This window comes from Dendrobates tinctorius, unplaced genomic scaffold (assembly GCF_039654945.1).
Source record: "Dendrobates tinctorius isolate UK_male_01 unplaced genomic scaffold, ASM3965494v1 ptg000008l, whole genome shotgun sequence".
Lineage (NCBI taxonomy): Eukaryota > Metazoa > Chordata > Amphibia > Anura > Dendrobatidae > Dendrobates > Dendrobates tinctorius.
Genome location: NW_027361676.1, coordinates 20,930,711 through 20,956,963, shown reverse-complemented (window position 1 = coordinate 20,956,963; position 26,253 = coordinate 20,930,711). Strand labels below are relative to the sequence as shown.

Below are 26,253 nucleotides of genomic sequence, written 5' to 3'. Positions count from 1 at the left end.
CATGCGACTGGGGAGAGGTGGAGAAAACAGGAGCGTCACTAAGGGCACAACGACAACCCCAACTCACCACAGACACAGATTTCCAATCCAAAACTGGATTATGGATTTGCAACCAGGGAAACCCCAGAACGATGGTATCATGCAAATTATGCAACACCAAAAATCTGCAATTTTCTTGATGGTCTGGGGCGACCCGCATTACCACCTGGGTCCAAAACTGAGGTTTATTCTTCGCCAAAGGAGTAGCATCAATACCCCTCAAAGGGATAGGCGTCCGTAGAGGTGTCATAGGAAACCCACAATGTTTAGCAAAATCCAAGTCCATCGGGTTCAGAGCTGCTCCCGAATCCACAAAAGCCTTAGCGGAAAATGTGGACAGGGAGCAGATCAGAGTAATTGCCAGAAGAAACTTAGGTTGAACACCACCCACAGCAAATGTGTGTGCAAAACAATTCTCTCGTTTAGGGCAGACAGAAATCATATGAGAGGCATCTCCACAGAAAAAACACAGCTTATTACGCCTTCTGAACTCCTGACGTTGCGCCCTAGACAAAACTCTATCACATTGCATAGGTTCAGACATTTGTTCAACAGGTGGCAGCGCCTCCCGTGTAGTTTTACGTTCACATAAACGCCGATCAACTTGAATGGCTAATGACATGGAATCATCCAGACCAGAGGGAACAGGAAATCCCACCATAGTATCTTTTACGGTTTCTGACAAACCCTTCCGAAAGAGAGCTGCCAAGGCACCATCATTCCAGGTAGTAAGGACCGCCCACTTTCGGAATTTTTGACAGTACAACTCTGCAGAATCCTGACCCTGGCTCAATGCCAACAGGGCCTTTTCAGCCCGATCAATAGCATTAGGTTCATCATACAACAACCCCAAGGCCTGAAAAAATGCGTTCACATCAGTCAGAATAGGATCATCAGGTTTCAAAGAAAACGCCCAATCCTGGGGATCGCCGCGCAGCAAAGAGATGACAATTTTAACCTGCTGCGCGGAGCTCCCCGATGAGTTAGGCTTCAAGGCAAAAAATAATTTACAATTATTCTTAAAATTCAGAAATTTAGACCGATCCCCAAAAAACACATCAGGAGTAGGGATCTTTGGTTCAGCAGCATGTGAATGAGCAAGGTAGGCGGAAATTCCCCGCACTTCAGCAGCAAGCTGCTCCACACGATCAGATAATTTCTCAATCTCCATTGAGAAAAAATTCCTCCTACGGCCTCAGAGAAGTAGAGGAAAAAATATACACAAAAAAAAAATTCTGACACTTTTTTTTTTTTTTTTACAATTCTTTCCTGCTATTGAGTACCCGCTACTGTTGTGAGTTCATTTTCCCCTTCACCTTTGATGTCTGATGAACTCCCTATGCTGGTGAAGAGAGGTAGTGAAATTGATTGGGATGGGAAGAACCTGTTATCTGAACAGGCGGAGTGTGATTGGACATCTGGAATTTCTGAGTGGATATAAGGCAGCCGACGCCCTGCAGGGTTGGCTGGTGATTCTGTTACGAATGAGTCACCGGAGGAGGAGAAAACAAAAATACAAGCTAAGTCCAGAAAACCGGAGAGGTTGGTAGCTATCGGATTGCAGACCCCTGATCCTATTCACCACAACTAACAGTAGCCGTGGGGGGTTCCTACGGTGCCCTAGACCCCTCGTCACAGCCGGAGAGCTACATAAGCCTAAAGAAAGAAAGGGGAAATCTAAACTGCCCCAGAGCAGACCCCAAAGCAATAGACAGCCCCCAACATATATTGTCGGTGAAAAACAGATGAAAACACAAACACAGACAGAAAGACAGGCTGAGCAAACGACGGGGCCCAACTAACTAGATAGGACAGGACAGAAAAGATGCTGGCTGCAATCCGCAAAAAACCCTACAAAAATATCCCAACCGTCTGATAGGAAAAAAGGCCCTGAAGTCGCTAGACTTCAAAATCACTATATCAGCACTCAGGTATATTCTGAAAACAGAGCAAGAGATCAACTGATCAGAGACAAAAATGGAATTCAGCCAGTCCCAACCAGGACTGGCTGAATACAAACACTAAGGAAACCAGACAAAATCTCATGGAATAATAGTAGGGCAAAAACTTAGCTTTTAGTAGACAGGAACTAAAACTGGATGCCAGAGCTCAGAGCAGAAAGGATCACCAGCAAACCCTGCAGGGCGTCGGCTGCCTTATATCCACTCAGAAATTCCAGATGTCCAATCACACTCCGCCTGTTCAGATAACAGGTTCTTCCCATCCCAATCAATTTCACTACCTCTCTTCACCAACAGATGGAGTTCATCAGACCTCAAAGGTGAAGGGGAAAATGAACTCACAACAGTACCTCCCCCTTGAGGAGGGGTCACCGAACCCTCATCTTCTCCACCAGGGTGATCAGGATGGGCCCGATGAAAAGCACCAACCAATCTTTCAGCATGAATATCGGATGCAGGGACCCAAGAATTATCCTCCTGGCCATAACCCTTCCATTTAACCAAATACTGGAGTCTCCGTCTAACCAGACAAGAATCCAGTATCTTCTCAACCTCATATTCCACATTACCTTCAACCAATACAGGGTCAGGAGGTGCCACCACAGGAACTACTAGCTCAACAAACCTCTTTAACAGAGACTTATGAAACACGTCATGGATCTTGAATGTAACAGGAAGAGCCAATCGAAAAGAGACCGGATTAAGAATCTCCATAATCTTGTAAGGTCCAATAAATCTAGGTTTAAACTTTGGAGAAGCCACCTTCATAGAGATATTCTTTGATGACAACCAATCCATATCACCCACCTTAAACTGGGGACCAATGGTCCTATGCCGGTTGGAAAACCGCTGGGCTTTTTCCTGGGAGAGAGACAACTTTTCCACCACTTGGTCCCAGATCTGGTGCATTCTCTCCACCACAGTGTCAACTCCTGGGCAGGCAGAAGACTCCACCTGCCCTGAAGAGAATCGAGGATGAAACCCAAAGTTACAAAAAAATGGTGACATCAAAGTGGCAGAACTAGCAATATTATTTAAAGCAAATTCGGCCAAGGGCAAAAATGAAACCCAATCATCCTGATCAGCAGAAATAAAACATCTCAAATACGACTCCAAAGTCTGGTTTGTTCTCTCCGTCTACCCATTGGTCTGAGGGTGAAACGCAGAGGAGAAGGACAACTGAATTCCCAGCTTGAAACAGAAAGTCCTCCAAAATCTAGAAACAAACTGAACTCCTCTGTCAGATACAATGTTCTCAGGAATCCCGTGCAAGTGAACCACCTGTTGCAAAAACAAGGGCACTAACTCTGAGGAAGATGGCAACTTAGGGAGTGGTACAAGATGGACCATCTTAGAGAATCTATCACAAATCACCCAAATAACAGTCATTCTCTGAGAGACAGGCATATCAGAGATAAAATCCTTTGAAATATGGGTCCATGGCCTCCTGGGCACCGGCAAAGGCATCAACAACCCACTAGAGCGAGAACAAGGTTTAGACTGGGAGCAAGTCCCACAGGACTGCACAAAATTCCTGACATCACGAGACAAGGCGGGCCACCAAAAAGACCGACTCACCAAATCTCTAGTACCAAAAATACCTGGATGACCAGCCAATGCGGAGCAATGAACCTCAGACGTCACTCTCTTCCTCCACTGGTCAGGAACATACAATTTTCCAATGGGACAATGCTCAGGTTTGTCCTCCTGAAACTCTTCCAGAGCACGTCTCAAATCGGGCGAGATGGCAGAAAGAACTACCCCCTCACCTAAGATGGTAGCAGGCTTGGTCACAATAGGCGAATCAGCAAAGAAACTCGTAGAGAGGGCGTCTGCCTTGACATTCTTAGTGCCCGGAAGAAAAGAGACCACAAAATCAAAACGTGCGAAAAACAAGGCCCACCTAGCCTATCTAGGTTTCAAGCGTTTGGCCGACTCCAGGTAAATCAAATTCTTGGTTTCAGTAAGGACCACGACTTGATGTTTAGCTCCCTCCAACCAATGTCTCCAATCCTCAAATGCCCATTTCATGGCTAACAGTTCCCGATTCCCCACATCATAGTTACATTCGGATGGGGAGAACTTTCGGGAAAAGAAAGCACAGGGATTCATTTTAGATGTTACAGGATCTTTTTGGGACAAAACAGCTCCTGCACCAATCTCAGAAGCGTCCACCTCTACCTGAAACGGGAGTGAGACATCAGGTTGCCGCAAAACCGGGGCAGAAGTGAACCTTCGCTTCAGCTCCTGAAAGGAAGAAACAGCCTCCGGAGACCAATTCAGCACATCAGCACCCTTCTTAGTCAAATCAGTCAATGGTTTGGCAATACCAGAAAAATTAGCTATAAATTTACGATAAAAATTAGCAAAACCCAAAAACTTCTGGAGGGCCTTCAAAGAAGTGGGCTGAACCCAATCATAAATGGCCTGTACCTTGGCCGGGTCCATTTCAATAGTTGACGGAGACAAAATAAATCCCAAAAATGAAATCATCTGTACACCAAAAAGGCATTTCGATCCCTTGACATACAGGGAATTCTCCCTCAAAATCCGGAACACAGTCCGAACATGTTCCACATGAGAGTCCCAATCCTTGGAAAAGATCAAAATATCTCCAGATAGATGATCAAAAATTTATCCACAAAATCTCAGAAAATATCATTCATGAAGCACTGGAAGACAGAAGGGGCATTAGTGAGCCCAAAAGGCATCACCAGGTACTCAAAATGTCCCTCCGGAGTATTAAATGCCGTCTTCCATTCATCCCCCTGCTTAATGCGAATAAGATTATACGCCCCCCTGAGGTCAAGCTTGGTAAACCAGCAAGCACCTTTAACTCTGGAGAATAGATCAGAAATCAGGGGTAACGGATACTGATATTTAACAGTAATTTTGTTGAGGGAACGATAGTCAATACAAGGCCTTAATGAACCATCTTTCTTGGCCACAAAAAAAAACCCAGCACCTAAGGGTGAAGAGGATGGTCTAATATGACCCTTCTCCAACCTCTCCTTAATATAGGATCGCATAGCCTCGTGCTCTGGTACAGATAAATTGAAAAGTCGACCCTTGGGAAATTTACTCCCAGGGCTCAGCTCAATTGCACAGTCATAACTCCTATGAGGAGGCAAAGACGCAGACTCATTCTAATACATCATAAAAATCAGCCAAATAGTCAGGAACATCATGCGACTGGGGAGAGGTGGAGAAAACAGGAGCGTCACTAAGGGCACAACGACAACCCCAACTCACCACAGACACAGATTTCCAATCCAAAACTGGATTATGGATTTGCAACCAGGGAAACCCCAGAACGATGGTATCATGCAAATTATGCAACACCAAAAATCTGCAATTTTCTTGATGGTCTGGGGCGACCCGCATTACCACCTGGGTCCAAAACTGAGGTTTATTCTTCGCCAAAGGAGTAGCATCAATACCCCTCAAAGGGATAGGCGTCCGTAGAGGTGTCATAGGAAACCCACAATGTTTAGCAAAATCCAAGTCCATCGGGTTCAGAGCTGCTCCCGAATCCACAAAAGCCTTAGCGGAAAATGTGGACAGGGAGCAGATCAGAGTAATTGCCAGAAGAAACTTAGGTTGAACACCACCCACAGCAAATGTGTGTGCAAAACAATTCTCTCGTTTAGGGCAGACAGAAATCATATGAGAGGCATCTCCACAGAAAAAACACAGCTTATTACGCCTTCTGAACTCCTGACGTTGCGCCCTAGACAAAACTCTATCACATTGCATAGGTTCAGACATTTGTTCAACAGGTGGCAGCGCCTCCCGTGTAGTTTTACGTTCACATAAACGCCGATCAACTTGAATGGCTAATGACATGGAATCATCCAGACCAGAGGGAACAGGAAATCCCACCATAGTATCTTTTACGGTTTCTGACAAACCCTTCCGAAAGAGAGCTGCCAAGGCACCATCATTCCAGGTAGTAAGGACCGCCCACTTTCGGAATTTTTGACAGTACAACTCTGCAGAATCCTGACCCTGGCTCAATGCCAACAGGGCCTTTTCAGCCCGATCAATAGCATTAGGTTCATCATACAACAACCCCAAGGCCTGAAAAAATGCGTTCACATCAGTCAGAATAGGATCATCAGGTTTCAAAGAAAACGCCCAATCCTGGGGATCGCCGCGCAGCAAAGAGATGACAATTTTAACCTGCTGCGCGGAGCTCCCCGATGAGTTAGGCTTCAAGGCAAAAAATAATTTACAATTATTCTTAAAATTCAGAAATTTAGACCGATCCCCAAAAAACACATCAGGAGTAGGGATCTTTGGTTCAGCAGCATGTGAATGAGCAAGGTAGGCGGAAATTCCCCGCACTTCAGCAGCAAGCTGCTCCACACGATCAGATAATTTCTCAATCTCCATTGAGAAAAAATTCCTCCTACGGCCTCAGAGAAGTAGAGGAAAAAATATACACAAAAAAAAAATTCTGACACTTTTTTTTTTTTTTTTACAATTCTTTCCTGCTATTGAGTACCCGCTACTGTTGTGAGTTCATTTTCCCCTTCACCTTTGATGTCTGATGAACTCCCTATGCTGGTGAAGAGAGGTAGTGAAATTGATTGGGATGGGAAGAACCTGTTATCTGAACAGGCGGAGTGTGATTGGACATCTGGAATTTCTGAGTGGATATAAGGCAGCCGACGCCCTGCAGGGTTGGCTGGTGATTCTGTTACGAATGAGTCACCGGAGGAGGAGAAAACAAAAATACAAGCTAAGTCCAGAAAACCGGAGAGGTTGGTAGCTATCGGATTGCAGACCCCTGATCCTATTCACCACAACTAACAGTAGCCGTGGGGGGTTCCTACAGTGCCCTAGACCCCTCGTCACAGCCGGAGAACTACATAAGCCTAAAGAAAGAAAGGGGAAATCTAAACTGCCCCAGAGCAGACCCCAAAGCAATAGACAGCCCCCACATGTATTGTCGGTGAAAAACAGATGAAAACACAAACACAGACAGAAAGACAGGCTGAGCAAACGACGGGGCCCAACTAACTAGATAGGACAGGACAGAAAAGATGCTGGCTGCAATCCACAAAAAACCCTACAAAAATGTCCCAACCGTCTGATAGGAAAAAAGGCCCTGAAGTCGCTAGACTTCAAAATCACTATATCAGCACTCAGGTATATTCTGAAAAGAGAAAAAGAGATCAACTGATCAGAGACAAAAATGGAATTCAGCCAGTCCCAACCAGGACTGGCTGAATACAAACACTAAGGAAACCAGACAAAATCTCATGGAATAATAGTAGGGCAAAAACTTAGCTTTTAGTAGACAGGAACTAAAACTGGATGCCAGAGCTCAGAGCAGAAAGGATCACCTGCAAACCCTGCAGGGCATCGGCTGCCTTATATCCACTCAGAAATTCCAGATGTCCAATCACACTCCGCCTGTTCAGATAACAGGTTCTTCCCATACTAATCAATTTCACTACCTCTCTTCACCAGCAGAGGGAGTTCATCAGACCTCAAAGGTGAAGGGGAAAATGAACTCACAACACTTCTCCATCTGTACTCTGGGTCCTGTACTGCACTTACCAAGTACAAGTAAAGGAACTGCACGACTGTGTCTGTCATCTTTCTCCTGTGCCTGGCACACAGCTCTGCTACATCCTCCACTGCACACCATCTACCAACTCTTTCATCTGCCCTGTGACTACGGCCCTACCTGTGCAGGGCTTCTCATCTTAGCTGCACCACAACATCTGTCCCAGAGAAGCGACACTGCAGCGCTGGTCAATCTGATCAGAAACCACAGGTGGCGTCACATATCATTCACCTATAAACGTTATTCACCCCTTTGCATGGACGCCCAGGCCCACGGACCGGGTCACCACCACCGTGACACATCCCTCTGAGATACCGGCCCGGTACCGATTAACCCCACTGCCCTGGCTGGCCACCCATACTCCATGTCAGATTCATCTTGGACTGGGGAATTCACGATTTGACTTGATAACCCAGGCATGGTATGTGGAAAGAACTACATGGACTAATGTGAAGTGTGGCCTGCATCATTCACTTTTGGTGGGGGTGAAGGACACAAGGAAAGGGGTTCTTTCTGACCAGGAGCCAGCACTTGACGACTCAGTGCTTGCATTTTTTGAAACTTCAGAAGAGGAGGAGGGCATATTTGCTGGAGTCTGTTTCGGCAATGTAAGCCAAAACCAGTTCCTGATACTCCGGCTTTAAAAGGTAGCCTTCCTGGCATTCTGGAGCCAGACCATGACGCAGGCTGAACACCTCCTGCCTTAGCTGCTATTGTGCTTTTGCCACTACCAGCAGATGCACCACCACTGTTATGAATGAGTCACCGGAGGAGGAAAAAACAAAAATGCAAGCTAAGTCCAGAAAACCGGAGAGGTTGGTAGCTAGCGGATTGCAAACCCCTGATCCTATTCACAACAACTAACAGTAGCTGTGGAGCGTTCCTACGGTGGTCCTAGACGCCTCTTCACAGCCGGAGAACTAAATAAGCCTAAAGAAAGAAAGGGGAAATCTAAACTGCCCCAGAGCAGACCCCAAAGCGATAGACAGCCCCAAACATGTATTGTCGGTGAAAACAGATGAAAACACAAACACAGACAGAAAGACAGGCAGAGCAAACGATGGGGCCCAACTAACTAGATAGGAAAGGACAGAAAAGATGCTGGGTGCAATCCAAAAAAACCCTACCAAAAATGTCCCAACACGTCTGATAGGAAAAACGGCCCTGAAGTCACTAGACTTCAAAATCCCTATATCAGCACTCCGATATATTCTGAAGACAGAGCAAAAGAGATTTAACCGATCAGGGACAAAAATGGAAATTCAGCAGAGCCCCAGCCGGGGCTGGCAGAACACAAAACTAAGCAAATCAGACAAAATCTCATGGAACAATAACAGAGCAAAACTTAGCTTTAGAAGACAGGAACTGAACTGGAGGCCAGAGCTCAGAGCAGAGAAATCAGCAACCCTACAGGGCGTCGGCTGCCTTACATCCACTCAGAGATTCCGGATGTCCAATCGCAATCCACCTGTTCAGGTGACAGGTTTCTCCCATCCAAATCAGTTTCACCACCTCCTTTCACCAGCAGAGGGAGTTCATCGGACATCAAAGGTGAACGAGAAAATGAGCTCACAACACACCACCATCAGTACCAGCTGGCCCTCCCACGCCCACGGCCTCTTCTACCATACTTCCAAATTTTGGAGAAAATGTACCCAAAATAACATCAGATATATGGTACTGTATCAGAAGCGTACAGCTCTATACAGTCAAAGGATAATTGTCAATCTCCCTATATATTTCATGAGTCACACAGACGCTCACAGGCTCAGTATGGATTAGACAAGAATATAAAAAGTAGAAAAAGGGTAGAGTATCATCAGATACCAGGTATATATAGTATAGTTTAAACATTCTAAATCTCCGTATATATTTCAGGAGGCAGACACAGACGATCTCAGGCTCAGTATGAATTACAACACAATATAAAAAGTCATAAAACGGTATTGGATCTGAAGCGTACAGCTGTATACAGTGTAGGGGTCATTGTCAATCTCAGTATTTATTTCCACAGTCAGAAACAGCCTCTCACTCGGTCAGTTTGGATTAGACCAGAATATAAAAAGCAGTAAATGGGTAATGTATCACAAGCGTAGAGTTGTATACAGTGTTGGGGTAATTTTTAAATCTACATATAAATTGCAGGAGTAACCCACAGACTCTCACACGCTCAGGATGGATCACACCACAATCTAAAAAGAAGATCCGCAGGAAATAATCACACATGTGGGCCAATGTTCCAGGTGTCAATGATACACTTAGAGTGGTGGGTGGAGGAGGACTTCCTGGAAGAAAGGGTACAGTATCACCAGATACCAGGTATATATAGCATAGTTTAAACATTAAAAATGTACGTCTATATATCAGGAGTAGTGTTGAGCCACCCCGCTAGTGTTCGAGTTCGGTTCGTCGAAAAGGAGGCAAGTTCGTCGAACGTTCGACGAACACCGTTGAGCTCCATTGAAAACAATGGCAGACAAACACATAGAAAACAATTACAAAACACCTTAAAAGGTGTCCCAAAGCAGACAAAATGCTCAGAAGACAAAAATAACATATGGAAAAGTGCAACTACATATAGAAAAGAGGTGGAGGAGTAAAAGGAAGAGGAGGAGACACAGATATAGGCATGTCATGCCCTTATAAAGTCAAGAAAGGCTGGACTAAAAATCTAAAATAAAAAAAAATCTAAAATTCTAAAATCAAAGATGATCATATACCGTCGGACTTCCCATCATAAATTATGCCAACTGCCGATCGGGCGGCGTTATTCCCACGACCCTCCGAACAGCGTTCATGAAGATAAAGTGTTTGGTTTCCGGGGGCAGTATGGTTGCAAAGCTGAACATTAAAGGAATGTCCAGAAGGGCACCAGCAGGAGTGGAGCCTGCGGCTTAATTGGACTCCACACGGGCAACCTCAACCATGCCAGCCATGGAAAAGATGGACAGATTGCAAGCTTTGTCGATTCTGTGGGTGGTGGTGCATGGCCGTTTTTAGTTGTGCTAGCGATTTGTCAGCTTAATTCCGTTAATGAACGAGACTCCGGCATGCCCCCGCGGTCCGCGTCCAGCTTACTAGAGGGACACGCGAGGCTCTAGCACGCGAGATCGAGCAATAACAGGTCTGTCATGCCCTTACATGTCCGGGGCTGCATGCGCGCTACACTGAAAGGACCAGCGTGTGTCGCTTACAGGTGCGGATAACCCGCTGAACCCCATTAGTGATGGGGATCTGGGATTCTAATTCTTCCCCGCGAACGAGGATTTCCCAGTAAGTGCAGGTCAACCGGAATTAGGCCTAACCGGCATTCCAGAAAGAATGTGAAAAAATTAAGTGTCCAAACCACAGGTGCTGTAGCTTGCTTAACAGCTGGGCTCCTCTGCTGAGTAGCACGCAGTTCTTACATAAACAGGTGGCATAGCTTGGTTCACAGGTGGGCAACTCTGCTGAGTAGCAGACAGTGCTTACATAAACAGGCGGCATAGCTAGGTTCACGGGTGGGCTCCTCTGCTGAGCAGTAGACACAGGTACTAGGCCCAATGTATTCACTGGGCTAAATGGAGTTAAAAAATGGTTCTCACATAAACAGGCGGCACAGCTTGGTTCACGGGTGGGCTCCTCTGCTGAGTAGCAGACACGGTTACTAGGCCCAAAGTATTAACTGTGCTAAATGCAGTCAAAAACTGGTTCTTTCATAAACAGGCGGCATAGCTAGGTTCACTGGTGGGCTCCTCTGCTGAGTAGCAGACAGTGCTACAAGGCCCAAAAGGATTTTCTGGACAAGATGCGGTAAAAAATTATTAGAAACAAACACGGTGTAGCTACTTGACAGGTGCACTACACCGCTGGCTACCAGACACCGCTACTATGCCATGAAACTGTCTATTAACATTGAAAACCATTATTAATGTGATAATAAAGTTACGCTTTTGGTGAACGAACTGTTCTCGAACGGAACCTCGAACAGCCGAATTTTAAGCAAAGTGTTCGAGTTTGACGAACGGCTCGAACACCACCCAAAACAGCTCGAATTTGAACTTGGCGAACAGGTCGACTTGAACACCGCTCATCTCTAATCAGGAGGCAGACTCAGACGGTCTCAGGCCCAGTATGGATTCGACAAGATTGTAGAAAGTTGAGAAAGGGTACAGTATCACCGGATACCAGGTATATGTAACATAGTTTAAACATTAAAAATCTCTGTGTATATTTCCGTAGTCCGACAAAGACACTCACAGCCTCAGTATGGATTACACAAGAATCTAAAAAGTAGAAAAATGGTAATGTATTCGAAACGTACACCAGTATACACTGTTGGGTTATTTTTCAATCTTCATATATATTTCAGTCTCAGTAAGACAGTCCAGACTCTCCGCAAGAGGAAGCGAGATGGATACAAGTACAGACGGAAAGTCTAGTGATTGCAGAAATTTTGGAATTACTAATCATGGGAAAAACTCCCGGGAGAATTCTCAGAGGCGATGCTGACCCTCAATTACTTTGTCTGTGGAGACAGCAAAACAGTTCTTGTGAAGAAAGGTTTGCTGTATCGCAGTACCGTGGATCCCGTCACCGTTACTCATCTCCATCAAATTGTGATCACAGGGAGAGATGTAGACATTGTCCTCACTGCCTATCATGATCTGTCAGGTAACTTTGGAGTGCAAAAGACAGAAGCCACAGGCCGTAGGCGATTCTATTGGATTGGCATGAGAGGACACATTTAAAAATGTGGGAAGGAATGTCACACATCTGTAAGTAGGAAAACCGTGAAAGCTGATGATAAACCACCACTGCATCTCATTGTGAGTCGATGTCCATAACAAATGGAAGCCATTGATCATCTGAAGATAGAGCCCAGCAGGACAGGGCATAGCTACGTCTTAACCATCATCTATCAGTTCACCAAATTTGTATTGGCAGTCCCAGTGAAGGATTTAACAGCCCAGACTACACAGCGGTGGAGCAGGGAGAGGTAAGTATTGCAAGTGCTGGGGCCCTGAGCAAGCGGGGGGGGCCCACTCGTGGGCGGCGGTACTGGCACAGGGCCCCTCATAGTACTCCGGTGTGTCTGACGGCGGGTGTGCACCCCCACCGTTAGAGACACTTGATTGTACTATGAGGGACCCTGTGCCAGTGCCGTCGCCCAAGAGTGGGCCCATCCACCTGTACAGGGTAACGGCACTCGCACGGGTGCGCGAGCCAGGTGGTGACCCCGGCCCTGGGGGAGGAGGCATCCCAGTTAGGGAGGTTGAAAAAATGGCATATGTTGATGTTGGACATTCAGCAGCTGAAAATGGAGGAATTGGAAAAGTCCGAGGAAGAGGAGGACAAAAGCGAGCCATTTTTCTGGCAACCTATGTGTCAGCAGGGGAAGGTGGGACAAAATCCTTTGAAACCCATGCATGGTTCATTTTAATGAAGGTTAGATCAACATTTTGGGTCGACAGATGGGTCCTTTTTTCTGACAGGATTGATCCAGCAGCAGAGAGACTCTTTCGGATAGTACAGTAGCAGCAGGGCAAGCGAGCTCCAGTAAGGCATATTGTGCCAATTCAGGCCAGGTGTCCAGTTTAGCGGCCCAATAGTCAAAGGGGAATGACCTGTGAGGGAGAACATCGATATGGGAGGAGAAGTAGTTTGTAACCATAGTTGACAACTGCTGTCTCCTGTCACTTTCAACCGATGCTGTATTACCAGTCGTGTGAGCGGTACTTGAAAAATCAGTCTACAACATGGTCATGAGACCCCTGTGTCCAACGCCAATTCGGCTGTGTGCACCACGAACACCTCTTCCATGTTGCCCCCTACGGCTCGTGGGAGAACCATCACCGCCGCTGTGTGCTGGGAATGCCTCAAACAAACGGTTTACCAGAGTTGCTTGTTTGTTAGCCAATATTAGCTCTAGGTTCTCCTGTGGCATGATGTTTTGGAATTTGCCTTTATAGCGTGGATCCAGGATGCTGGCCAACCAGTAGTCATCATCGTTCATCATTTTGGCAATGCAGGGGTCCCTTTTTAGGATCTGCAAGGCATAATCACACATGTGGGCCAATGTTCCAGGTGTCAATGATGCACTGCGAGTGCTGGGTGGAGGAGCACTTTCTGGCAAATCAACATCCCTCCAGTCACGCACAAACCCTGTACCTGACTTTGCCACACCAACATTTTCTCTTGCCCCCTGAGAAGCATCCTCCTTCCCTAAATAATCATCCCCATCATCCTCCTCCTCCTCTTCCTTTTCTTCCTCCACCTCGTCCAGGAGAGTTCCCTGAGCAGACAATGGCTGACTGTCATCAAGGCCTCCCTCCTCCTCTTCCTCCTCGGCTGCAGACGCCTGCTCCTTAATGTGCATCAAAGTTTGCATGAGCAGACGCATAAGTGGGATGCTCATGCTTATGATGGCGTCATCTGCGCTTACCAGCCGTGTGCATTCCTCAAAACACTGAAGGACTTTACAGAGGTCTTTCAGCTTCGACCACTGCACACCAGACAACTCCATGTCTGCCCTCAAACTGCCTGCCCGTGTATCCTCCCACAAATGCATTACAGCCTGCCTCTGTTCGCACAGCCTCTAAACCATGTGCAGGGTGGAGTTCCACCTTGTTGCAACTTCGATAATTAGGCGGTGCTTGGGAAGGTGGAGCAATCGCTGCAGCTTCTGCATACGACTGGAGTGTACGGGCGACCGGCGGATTTGCGAGCACAGTCTTCGCACCTTATAGAGCAGTGCTGTTAACTCTGGATAATTATTGAGGAAGCACTGCACCACCAGGTTCAAGGTGTGAGCCAGGCAAGGTATGTGTCTGAGTTTTGAAAGGGCTATGGCTGCCACAAAATTCCAGCCATTATCACTAACTACCTTACCTGCCTCAAGATGTAGACTGCCCAGCCATGACTCAGTTTGTCGGAGGCAGCAAAGGGAAATCGGTGCATAGATGTCCAAGGTATAGTAAAATCACAAATCTTTATTAAATAGCACAGGTAGAAAAGCACAAACAATGACAAAGGGTGACACAAGCAGAAGCAGAGCAAAGGGGTATACAGTGTCAAAAACCTCACTCTGACCCTTATCGTAAGTAAACACCTGGTGGTAAGAATAAATAAGTGTCCGAGTATAAACACCCAATATATAACAGGCAGACCAGTGAAAAGCAGTAAGGGGTAAAATCCCCAGCTGGACGGCCATATAATCAGGGGTGAAATTGCAAAGGCACAAAGGCAAAGTATACATACCTGGAGGGTAGAGGGGAGAGACACTGAATCCCAAGCTCCACTAACCCCGACTTACGATTCGGAAATGATCTTCCTTCCTCAGGGGGCGTGAGGAAGGAAGATCATTTCCGAAACGTACATCGGTCTGCCTGTTATATATCTAGCTGTTCGATAGTGGGACACCTCGTGTGCAACACTGGCAGCTGCGGATGGAGTGCTCGTGCGACTGCGCTCTGTGGACGAGCGTTCGCTTATGGAGGAGGAGGAGGGTCGAACGCCTACAGTCAACTGTTTCCTATACCGTGGGCTAGGCAGCACTGTCCCACCGCCGCTGTCCCCTGTGGAGCCTGCATCCACCACATTAACCCAGTGGGCAGTGATGGACACGTAACGGCCCTGGCCATGCCTACTGGACCATGCATCAGTTGTGAGGTGCACCTTTCCACTCACTGATTGCTTGAGTGCATGGACAATGCGGTCTTTCACATGCAGGTGGAGGGCTGGGATGGCTTTTCGAGAAAAGAAGTGCCGACTGGGTAGGTCATAGCGTGGTACTGCGTAGGCCATGAGCTCGCGGAAAGCTTCGCTTTCAACCAACCGGTAGGGCATCATCTCTAACGAGATTAGTTTGGCAATGTGGGCGTTCAAACACAGTGTACGCGGATGAGAGGATGAGTACTTTCTTGTCCTACTCAGAGTCTCTGGTAGAGTGAGCTGGACTTGAGAGCTGCATATGGTGGAAGTAGCGGTGGACATGGCGGACTGAGAGAGGGTTGATGATGGTGATGGTGTGGTATTGGTGGTCTTGCTGATGGCCTAGATTCAGTCTTTCATAGCAATAACATTGTGATTCCCTGACTGCTTTGGCCTTGCGACGACACCTCAACATTTGCTGCTGGTGGTGTGCTAATCGGTGGGCTTACAGTGGGGGAAGCGATGTAGCGTTGCTGACTACCTTCATTCGGAGCAGGTGCACATGTGGTACGTGAGGTTTGGTAGTCCTTCCACGCTTGCAAGTGCATGGTGGTTAAATGTCTAAGCATGCAACTGGTATTCAAATTTCTCAGATTTTTCCCTTGGCTAAAGGTCTTTGCGCACATCTTACAGTTAACCTTTGCCTGATCATTAAGATTTTGTTCAAAAAGTGCCACACTGCACTCTTCCTACTATGTAAGACATTTTGAGGCCTTGCACGCTGTACTAATTTGACCATCTGGCCAAGCTGTCCTGCAACTCTTTGGGTTTTTGTAAACCATTTTTGGACTGCTGCGGGCCTGCCCGATAACAGCTGTTGCGATTTCGATGCCTGCTGCGGATCCTCCTCCTCAAGGAAGTTTCAAAAAATAAAAGCACTGAGTCGTCAGTGGAGGCTCCTGGTCAGGAACACCTTTCCTTGTGTCATTCACAAGGAAAGGTGTTGTTCCTGACCAGGAGCCTCCACTGACGACTCAGTGCTTTTATTTTTTGAAACTTCAGAAGAGGAGGCGATAGAGCTGGAGGCTGTGTCAGCAATGTAAGCCAAAACTTGTTCCTGAAGCTCCGGCTTTAAAAGCGGTTTACCTACTCCCAGAAAAGGGAGCCTTCAAGGCCTTGTGGAGCCAGACGATGACGCAGGCTCAACACCTCCTGCCTTAGGTGCGATTGTGCTTTTGCCACTACCAGCAGATGCACCACCTCCCCCACCAACATCAGTACCAGCTGGCAACCCCCGCCCACTTCCACGGCCTCTTCCACCATACTTCCTAATTTTTGGAAAAATGTACCCAAAATACCACCAGCTATATGGTATTGTAAAACAAGGTACAAGGTGTATATAGTATTGTGGAGAATTTGAATGTCCCTAGAGATTTTAGGAGGCTGAACTATTATCTCAGGCCCAATATAGATTACACCTCAATTTAACAGGCTGAAATTGGCTGGTGTATGACAAAGTACAAGGTGTATATAGTATTGGGGAGAATTTGAATCTCCCTAGAGATTTTAGGAGGCTGAACTATTATCTCAGGCCCACTATAGATTACACCTCAATTTAACAGGCTGAAATTGGCTGGTGTATGACAAAGTACAAGGTGTATATAGTATTGGGGAGAATTGGAAGCTCCCTAGAGATTTTAGGAGGCTGACAATGATGCTCTCTGTCCAAGTATGGCAGCAGGCAGCCTAATTAGCAGGACTGCTGCACACAAAAGTGTGGAAAAATGAACGTTTGGTAACTGTGCAGAAAAGAGGAAGAAAAGTATTTTTGCTTTTAAAAAAGCAGTTTGCATAGCAGTGTGCAAACAATACTTCCCAGTCCAGAGCCCTTCTCCAATCAGGACCCTGTGGGAGTACTGAACATAAATGCAATGTCTTTTCAAAAATAAAGCAATGTCCTCCAGGGAAACAAAAGGGTTGTGCATGAAAACTACAAGTGGGATATCTCCCTTAGAGTACAGCACAGTAAAGGTAAGTCCTTCCAGCAAAGGATTTGCCACTCCATTTTTCAGGGCAGTAAATAAATTCTGGCAAGCCGCCATAGAAGATAGCACCAGTACATACTTGCCTTCTCTCCTAAACTCCTGCAGGCATATTATATTGGACTTCCGAATCTTCAGGATGTCATAAAACACCATGTTGACCAAATATCCCAGGGAAAAATGCAACTTCTTATCTTCAGCGATGTCAATCCTGAATCCATTTTTGACCCGGCTATCACCGGTCCCAGAGAATTGAAGTCGGACTCCCATCGTCCACAACTCCAAGGGTCTCCTCCCCGAAACCTCCTGGCTATCTCCCAAAAGCAGCGACCGGCTTAAGCCACCGAAGTGGCGATGCCGGAAGGCCAAGAGACAACACTCAAGGTATACAGGAAACTCCGCACCTCATCAGTGTGGAGTAGGAAACTGGCTAGTAGGAGCAATGCCTAGTAAAAGACTGTAAAAATGAGGATGAGTGACCTCATGGAGATCAACATCCAACACTGCGGAGACACCATCACATGTTTCTCGACGCAGTGATGCTAGAGCAATGCCCCCATCCTTTATGGGAAATATGCAAAAACATGTAAATCAACAGCCGTGGAGACAGCATCACATGTTTCTTATGAACTCATATTGACCTGGAGAATCATAATGGCAGGTCATTTTTAGTATTTTTTGAACTTGTAAAAAAAAAAAAACAAGTGTGGAATTGCACTTTTTTTTCAATTTCACCACACTTGGAGTTTTTTTTGTTTCCAAGTACATGATATGTTAAAACCAATCGTGTCATTCAAAAGCTCAACTTGTCCCATAAAAAACAAGCCCTCGCATGGCCATTTTGACATACAAAAAGAAAAAGGTATGGTTCTGTTAAGAAGGGGGGCATTAAACAAAAACGGAAAATGGCCCGAGGGTTACGGTGTTAAGACTGTATAAGTCGAAACACATCCGTCAGGTTTGTGGGTATAAAATGGTATGCCAAATTTTTATGAAGATGAAATAACATTAAAATTTCACATATACCGTATAACCTTCGCTGAAGAATCTCACTTGTGCTTCTGAAGCGTCCCAGACCAGGATGGCTCCATGCGGAGGCTTCTATCCAAGTAACGTGCAGCGGATAATGGTGAGCTGACCTCCTCTTCCTTCTCTCCTATTCTATGTACTTTTCTGCAAAGGGGACAGGACCACTGCACTGTACTGAAGGAAGGATTGATGGGTTCAAATATCGAGAGATTTTGTTTAATAATCTCCCTCCCTCAGTAAGAGTATTGAAGATGGGTCGTGGCTGGGTCTTCCAGTATGACAATGACCAAAAACACACAGCCAGGGCAAATAAGGAGTGACTCCGTAAGAAGCATAGAAGCATTTCAAGGTCCTGGAGCAGCCAAGTCAATCTACAGACCTTGAACCCAATAGAGAACCTCTGGAGGGAGCTGAAACTCAACACCTGAAAGATCTGGAGAAGGTGTGTAAGGAGGAGTGGGTCAAAATCTCTGCTGCAGTGTGTGCAAACTTTGTCAAGAACTACAGGAAACGTCTGACCTCTGTGATTGCAAACAACAGTTTTTGTACCAAATATTAAGTTGTGTTTTTCTTTTGTATCAAATATTATTTTATGCAATAAAATGCAAATTAATTATGTAAAAATCATACAATGTGATTTTCTGGATTTTTATTTTCAGATTTTGTCCCTCACAATTAAAGTGTACATACGATAAAAATTACAGAGTTCTCCATTCTCTTTGTAAGTGGGAAAACTTGAAAAATCGGAAGTGTATCGAAAACGTATTTTCCCCACTGTGTATATATCTATATATGTATATAGATTAATATATACACAGTGGGGAAATAAGTATTTGATACATTACCAATACACTATATTATAATATATATGTGTATATATTGTGGTGCAGTGACCACTATGTCCGCTAGGGGGCGCTGTGTGGGTGTCCCAGGACGGGTGTACAGGCACATCCAGTGTGGTAAAAGGAGCAGGGTCCTAAATGACCATTATGTATCTATGTAAGGTGGGTGGCCTTGGGATGCAGGCTCGACTATTGATCAGCAGAGGTACTGCTGACGTTTCCGTTACAATGTGTCAGGGAAGCCTGTATGTGGCTGTGTGTAATAGGACCTTTAGTGAGGTCATAGCCATGTGATCAACTGTGGGTGTGGTTATGGACCATATAAGGTACCTGAGGTCTGGTCACATGAGTTAATGCAGGGACCCGATTGGTCCATATGGAAGGTCTCGTGCAGAGATGTCTGTCTTCCTGACAGCACGTGTGGATGCTGTGTTTAATGGCTGCAAGTGCCTGAGAATTCCCAGGGAGAGGGAATGAATGTCTGCAGCATGCAGAAGCAGCCATGAGGTAAAACCCTGACAGGGTATATAACTGTGCGGCTGAAAAGCCTGCGTATTGGACATTGCTAACAGAGTGAAGCTCTGTCATGGACGCTATACTGTTTATATGAACTTTCTGTTCCTGGTCATGGTTTATGATGCTTAATAAACCGCATGGACTGTTATGATTTTATGGAAACCCAACCTGAATGACAGCGCTACCTTACAATTGGCGGAGAAGGCTTTGGGCATTGTTGTAGCCTTGTTGCTAGGAGCAACGGAAAAGGACTGCAAGATTTGGTTGCTAAGGGCAATGGTTTCCAAAAAAATGCATGTTGCAGTCCTGGCAACGCTGAGCAAGGAGGGCTGACGGCCGTGAAAGCCGTGTTGTACTGACCGGGGTCAGTGAGAAAGAGACTGGTGTTTGCTAGGGTGCCTCTGTGGATAAGAGGTACCCGAGGACCTGTGTGGCCGACACAGGTAATGGACAGGTGTTCGTGTTGTACTGACCTGGATCAGTGAGCAAGGTCCTGGAGGGTCAGTGTTGGGAGGTTCTGGGAGAAGAATCGGATCCCTGGAGCACGTGGTATGACCTTGGACCTGGTGAGGCGTGAGTGTTGGGCAGTCTCAGGCGGAGACGGATGTCCTGAAGAGCACCCGCTGAGCCCTGGACCTGGTGAGGCCGGTGTGTTGGGAAACCCTGGGAGTAGGGCTACTCCCTGAATAGCACCCGGTGCACCCTGTGTGTTGGATGGTCTCAGGCGGAGACTGAACGTCCTGATTAACACACAGACAGGACACGTGAGTTTTGTGTGCTGTGTTTTTTTTCTCTCGTTTCAACTCAGCTTGCGGTGGCTCAGGGGAGTCAAGAAGGTGACAAGTGGCTTGCTGGAACTCGGCAGGGTTACAAATGTGACAAGCGGCTTGCTGTAACTCAGCAGGGTTACGAAGGGGACAAGCGGCTTCCTGTAACTCGGCGGGGTTACGAAGGTGACACCAGCAGCTGTGTGTGAACGGCAGCCGGTGGTGTCAAAGATCAGTGACAGCAGGAGCTGTGGTGGTGCCAGCAAGGACTTGTGTGGTATTGTTAAAAGACATAAACTGTGTTGTGTGAACTGTGGCATAAGAAGTCCTGTAAAACGGACATGGGGAAATCCCAAAAGAGGGCGGTGGCCCAAACCGGGGTGGTAGCCCAATAGGGGGTGGAGTCCCAAAAAGGGGCGGTGACCCAAAAAGGGGTGGAGTCCCCGAGGGAGGTGGTAACCCAAAAAGGGGTAGAGTCCCAAAAGGGGATAGTCGCCCAAAAGGGGGTGGAGTCCCGGTGAATGGGGGCGGAGCATCCTGATGTGGAAAAGCTGGTACAGATGAACTGTTGCCAGGAGCAAATGTCTTATGTCTGTCCTATCTGCCTGGTAAACTACCCAGCTGGCACGATGCCAAGGGGGTGTGGCCTCCAGATAGATAATGATGATATGGTTGGTCTAGTCGACCCTGAGAGCCCGGTACCTCTAGTGCGGGTTGCTCCGGAGGTACCCGGCAGAAAGGTGGGGGTTACTTGCAACCACAGGCGCACTAAGAGTTGCCCGGTCACCAGGGTAGTCTTTGAGACAGGTTGGGACATCGAGGGACAGAATGTAGTGATAGTCCCGTATCTGTCCTGTCCAGTGGTGATAGGCCGCGACTCTAGACTGTTCTCTGGCTTGTGGGAGAGGGGAGTTCCTCTACAGCAAGGGGATGGAGACATTTCTAATGTTGGGCTAGCAGACCTTGAGACGGTGACGCCTCCTAAAGTGGACAGGTCAGATGTAGAAGTGACCGGAGGAAGGGGTATATCTGCCCAACTTACGGACCTGACATCTTGTGACATGACGGATGGTGGGCTGGGAAATGAGACGACTGGACTAGACCCACGGGTGACCGGTAACTGGAGGGTTCACTCGACTGACGGGGCTGACCCATTGGTACCCTTGGACGATGTAATTAAAGAAGTAGTGGTGCAACACGTGCTGGCCAAAAGAGAACAAGATCAGGAGATACAGTTAATAAAAGAGACAGTGAAGGAACATCTCGAACGAGAAAGAGTCATGAGACAAACGGCCGAGCACAGAGTGGAGGAGCTCGAGAATGAAGTCTTGAAGCTCAGAGGTCACCTGTTAACGTGGCACAGCGTGAACAACACCTTAAGAGAAGATGTGGAGGGGCTCAAAGAAACTGTAAGAGGTCTTCTGCGGGAGAAGAAGTTGGTGGACGAAAACTTACAGAGGCCCGACCCGAGTGAGGACAAGACAGAACTGCCAGTACCCATCTTGGCAAGGGGCCTCAAAGAGGTAAAATCTCCTGAAGATTTGGAGCGGAAAGCTGAACAAGATATTCCCCCGGTCGGGACAACTGTATTGAGGGAAGTGTTCGTGGGGAACCCAGAGCCGCCTGTTCAGGATGAGAGCAAGTCCACGACCTTCAAGTGCGTGATGGAGGTACCCGAAGACGTGCGAGAAGCATGTGCCAGCTAGGGTGTGCATGAGACCTTTAAAAAGGCAGTAAAGGCCTATAGTGTGAACTGGGCACCAGAGACACACCAGTTGGTGATACTGGCAGAAATGGAAGACACAGAGAAGAGGGTGGCTGTCCTGAAAGAGATGCACCTACAATGTCTCCGCACGAAACAGATGCTCGTGTTGCGTAATAGGAAAGCCGCTCGATGTCTGGAGCTTGCAAGGGAGGCTCAAAGTTGGCTGGGCTTTGTGGAAGACATTATTCCGGTACCCAGAAATCTGGTGGGGAAAGTCGTTGGCAGATTTGGAAGGGTGATGCAGGAGATGATAAATCGATCCAGTGTGAAGAGAGTGAGGATCCCACCTGCTGGGGAAATCCGAGTTGCTGTTGAAGATGACATGGTTCCAGTCATTGTGGTTGGCTCGGTGGAAAGCATTGGGAACCTCTGCATGCTCCTGGAATATAGGGTAGCGTACCTGAAGGAGATAGAGCAGCTAAGACAGGACCGACTGCAGCTGAATAAGCAGATACAGAATGTCAGGTGGCATCCACCTCCAACCCAAGGTGTAAGGACCCGAAGGGATCCTCCAAATAATGAAAGGACAGGTAGTCGAAGACAGGAACGTTGAGAGTCCGCAAGTAGCAGTTCTAATCTTAGTAGCATAGGCAGGAGACCCGGTGGTGGACGTAGCAACAAAGGTTCAGACTCAGACCAGCCAGTTAGCTCAACTGGACGTGGGACTCATGACCGTACGAACCGGGAGAGCCGGCCAGTGAGAGAAAGGTCGGGTGACGTAGCGCAGCGCAGACAGGTGGAGACTAATGAGTGTCTAGTCACGCTGACGGACGTTGACGGAAAGACCAAAGCCCAAGGCCGAGATACTGACCGCTGGGGGCGGGGGAGGCCTAACGTAAATATAATGCAGTATGACTGCCGGAACAGACTGAGACGATCCTCTCGACTTGTAGGGCAAGGTGACATGGGTGTCCGGTCTCGAGTTCCCTGGGTGATGTCATGTGTTCAACCCCACAAGTTTGAACAGAGGGGGGATGTTTATGATGCTTAATAAACCGCATGGACTGTTATGATTTTATGGAAACCCGTGCCGGATCTGAATTATTCGCTGCCAAGCGAGTGGCCCCCAACCTGAATGACAGCGCTACCTTACAATATATAGATTATGTGTATACTCCCGATCTTTGTAAGAAAAAAAATCCTTTTTGGTTTATGTCACCATTTTCTGTGAACCAAATTTTTTTTAATTTATAAGAGTTGTATGAGGGCTTGTCTTTTGTATGTAAAGCACTAGTTGTTATTAGTATAATTTTCGATGGGTTCGGTTATAAAAAAAAAAAAAATGACAATTCTGGTGTTTCAATTTTGCTTTTTTCTGACATTTATCATAAGAATTATACACATTAATTTCATATTTTTAAAGATTAGACTTTTATGACTGTGACAATACCAAATATGCATATTTTTTAACATTTATTTTAGTTTTTGGAAAAGATGGTTTTTATTTAACTTTTTTGCTTCGTTTTGTGTTTTTTTTAAGGGTGTGGGGTTATGGTTTTTTTTTACTTTTTTTTAGTCCCCTTGTAGACTGGAGCCTGTGATCATTGATCTCTTCTAATACAGATTCTATACAGTGAAATGTCCGAGCCTGTTGCTGGGCTTCATTGTAATACTAAGATGGCGACGACAAGGGCCTTTACAGAGCAAGGCAGTGGTTGGGATGATTAGATATTACAGAAATATAAAAGTCAGAGTTTGACATCATCTAAATGGTTAAATATAGAGTGACATATGTCGTGAAGTGTAAAGCTTTATTACAGTTGCACAATCATACTTATATAAAGTAAAATAATTAAAGTTACAACGGTTGAAAAGACTGGTGTCCATCAAGCTAAACCAAGAGAAGGTAGAGCATGTAGCTAAAGGGATGGTAGCGAAGTCCATTTTTTACTAATTTATTCCCTTGTATTTATCCAGAGAAACATGATCTGTGCAGATATTCTGTTATTATACCCCAGTGTATCCTCTCATTTACAGGTGCATAAAGAAAGACAAGAGAAGAAGCATAAGAAGGTCCAGGTTAAAGATGATCCTCCATGGAGTCCACCAGGAAAAACTATCCCTTCAGGGAGATGATTGTCACCTTTTTCTACAATCTGATATAAATAGTACTCATCCTCTTCCAACAGATTTGTGTGTTTTTTTATACTAGTTTATATTTGTTTATAAGGTATTTTTAAGTAAATGACTGAAATTTAGTATATCAAAAACTATTACGTTCTCTCCTATAAAATTAAGTTTTGAAGAAATACAGTGGGTACGGAGAGTATTCAGACCCCTTTTAAATTTTTCACTCTTTGTTTCATTGCAGCCATCTTGACTGAAAAAAAAACATGCAGAAATTTTTGCAAATTTATTAAAAAAGAAAAACTGAAATATCACATGGTCATAAGTATTCAGACCCTTTGCTTGAGTAGAAACACCCTTTTGAGCTAGTACAGCCATGAGTCTTCTTAGGAATGATGCTAAGGAAAGTTTTCACACCTGGATTTGGGGATCCTCTGCCATTCCTCCTTGCAGATCCTCTCCAGTTCCGTCAGGTTGGATAGTGAACGTTGGTGGACAGCCATTTTCAGGTCTCTCCAGAGATGCTCAATTGGGTTTAGGACAGGACTCTAGCTGGGCCAGTCAAGAATGGTCACAGTTGTTCTGAAGCCACTCCTTTGTTATTTTAGCTGGGTTCTTAGGGTCATTGTCTTGTTGGAAGGTGAACCTTTGGCTAAGTCTGAGGTCCAGATCACTCTGGAAGAGGTTTTCTTCCAGTATATCTCTGTACTTGGCCTCATTCATGTTTCCTTCAATTGCAACCAGTCGTCCTATCCCTGCAGCTGAAAAACACCCTTATAGCGTGATGCTCCCACCACCATATTTCACTGTTGGAATTGTATTGGGCAGGTGATGAGCAGTGCCTGGTATTCTCCACACATAGCGCTTAGAATTGTCATCAAAAAGTTTTATCTTCATCTCATCAGACCAGAGAATCTTATTTCTCATAGTCTGGGAATCCTTCATATGTTTTTTAGAAAAACTCTATGTGGGTTCTGATATGTCTGGCACTGAGGAGAGGCTTCCGTCGGGCCACTCTGCCATAAAGGCCTGACTGGTGGAGCAGTGATAGTTGACTTTGTGGTACTTTCTCCCATCTCCCTACTGCATCTGTGGAGCTCAGCCACAGTGATCTTGGGGTTCTTCTTTAACTCTCTCACCAAGGCTCTTCTCCCATGATTGCTCAGCTTGGCTGGACAGCCAGGTCTAGGAAGACTTCTGATGGTCCCAAACTTCTTCCATTTGAGGATTATGGAGCCACTGTGCTCTTAGGAACCTTGAGTACTGCAGAAATTTTTTTGCAACCTTGACCAGATATATACCTTGACACAATTCTGTCTCTGAGCTCCTTGGCCAGTTCCTTTGACCTCATGATTCTCATTTGGTCTGACATGCACTGTGAGCTGTGAGGTCTTATATAGACAGTTGTGTACCTTTACAAATCAAAGTCCTATCAGTTTAATTAAACATAGCTGGACTCCTATGAAGGAGTAAACCATCTCAAGGAGGATCACAAGGAAATGGAGAGCATGTGACTTAAATATGAGTGTCTGAGCAAAGGGTCTGAATGCTTATGACCATGTGATATTTCAGTTTTTCTTTTTAATAAATTTGCAAAAATTTCTACATTTCTTTTTTTCAGTCAAGATAAGGTGCAGAGTGTACATTAATGAGAAAAAAATGAACTTTTTTGAATTTACCAAATGGCTGCAATAAAACAAAGAGTGAAAAATTTAAAGGGGTTTGAATACTTTCTGTACCCACTGTATGTGACTCTTCAGATTTTGTGTTATTCTATGCTTGATGAAGAGACCTGAGTAGTCTTGAAAGCTTGCAATTTGTTACCATATTTTTAATTAGCCATTAAAAAGTATCAACCACTGAGGACTCTCAGGTCTAAATAGAAAATAGTTACATTCTTTTTCAGATATATTATTTCATAAAATCACTTTCTATAAGTGAGCTGATTTGTGGTCATATTGCTATTGCCAGTGCAGGTCTATGTTGTGAGGAATAAAGGTTATTAGAACTTTTGC

The 26,253-nt window shown here is 45.9% G+C and overlaps 1 protein-coding gene across 2 annotated transcripts in view; it reads left to right on the top strand.

The window, feature by feature from the left end:
• The window catches only part of MAP9 (microtubule associated protein 9), a 207,139-nt gene extending 182,840 nt beyond the window's left edge, over positions 1-24,299 (top strand). For both annotated transcript variants that reach the window (XM_073576427.1, XM_073576428.1), the window contains exon 14: positions 24,149-24,299. In XM_073576427.1, the coding sequence (XP_073432528.1) occupies positions 24,149-24,247 (99 nt within the window). In that variant the 3' untranslated portion in view covers positions 24,248-24,299. The remainder of the gene's footprint in view (positions 1-24,148) is intronic.
• Positions 24,300-26,253: the final 1,954 nt, after the last annotated feature.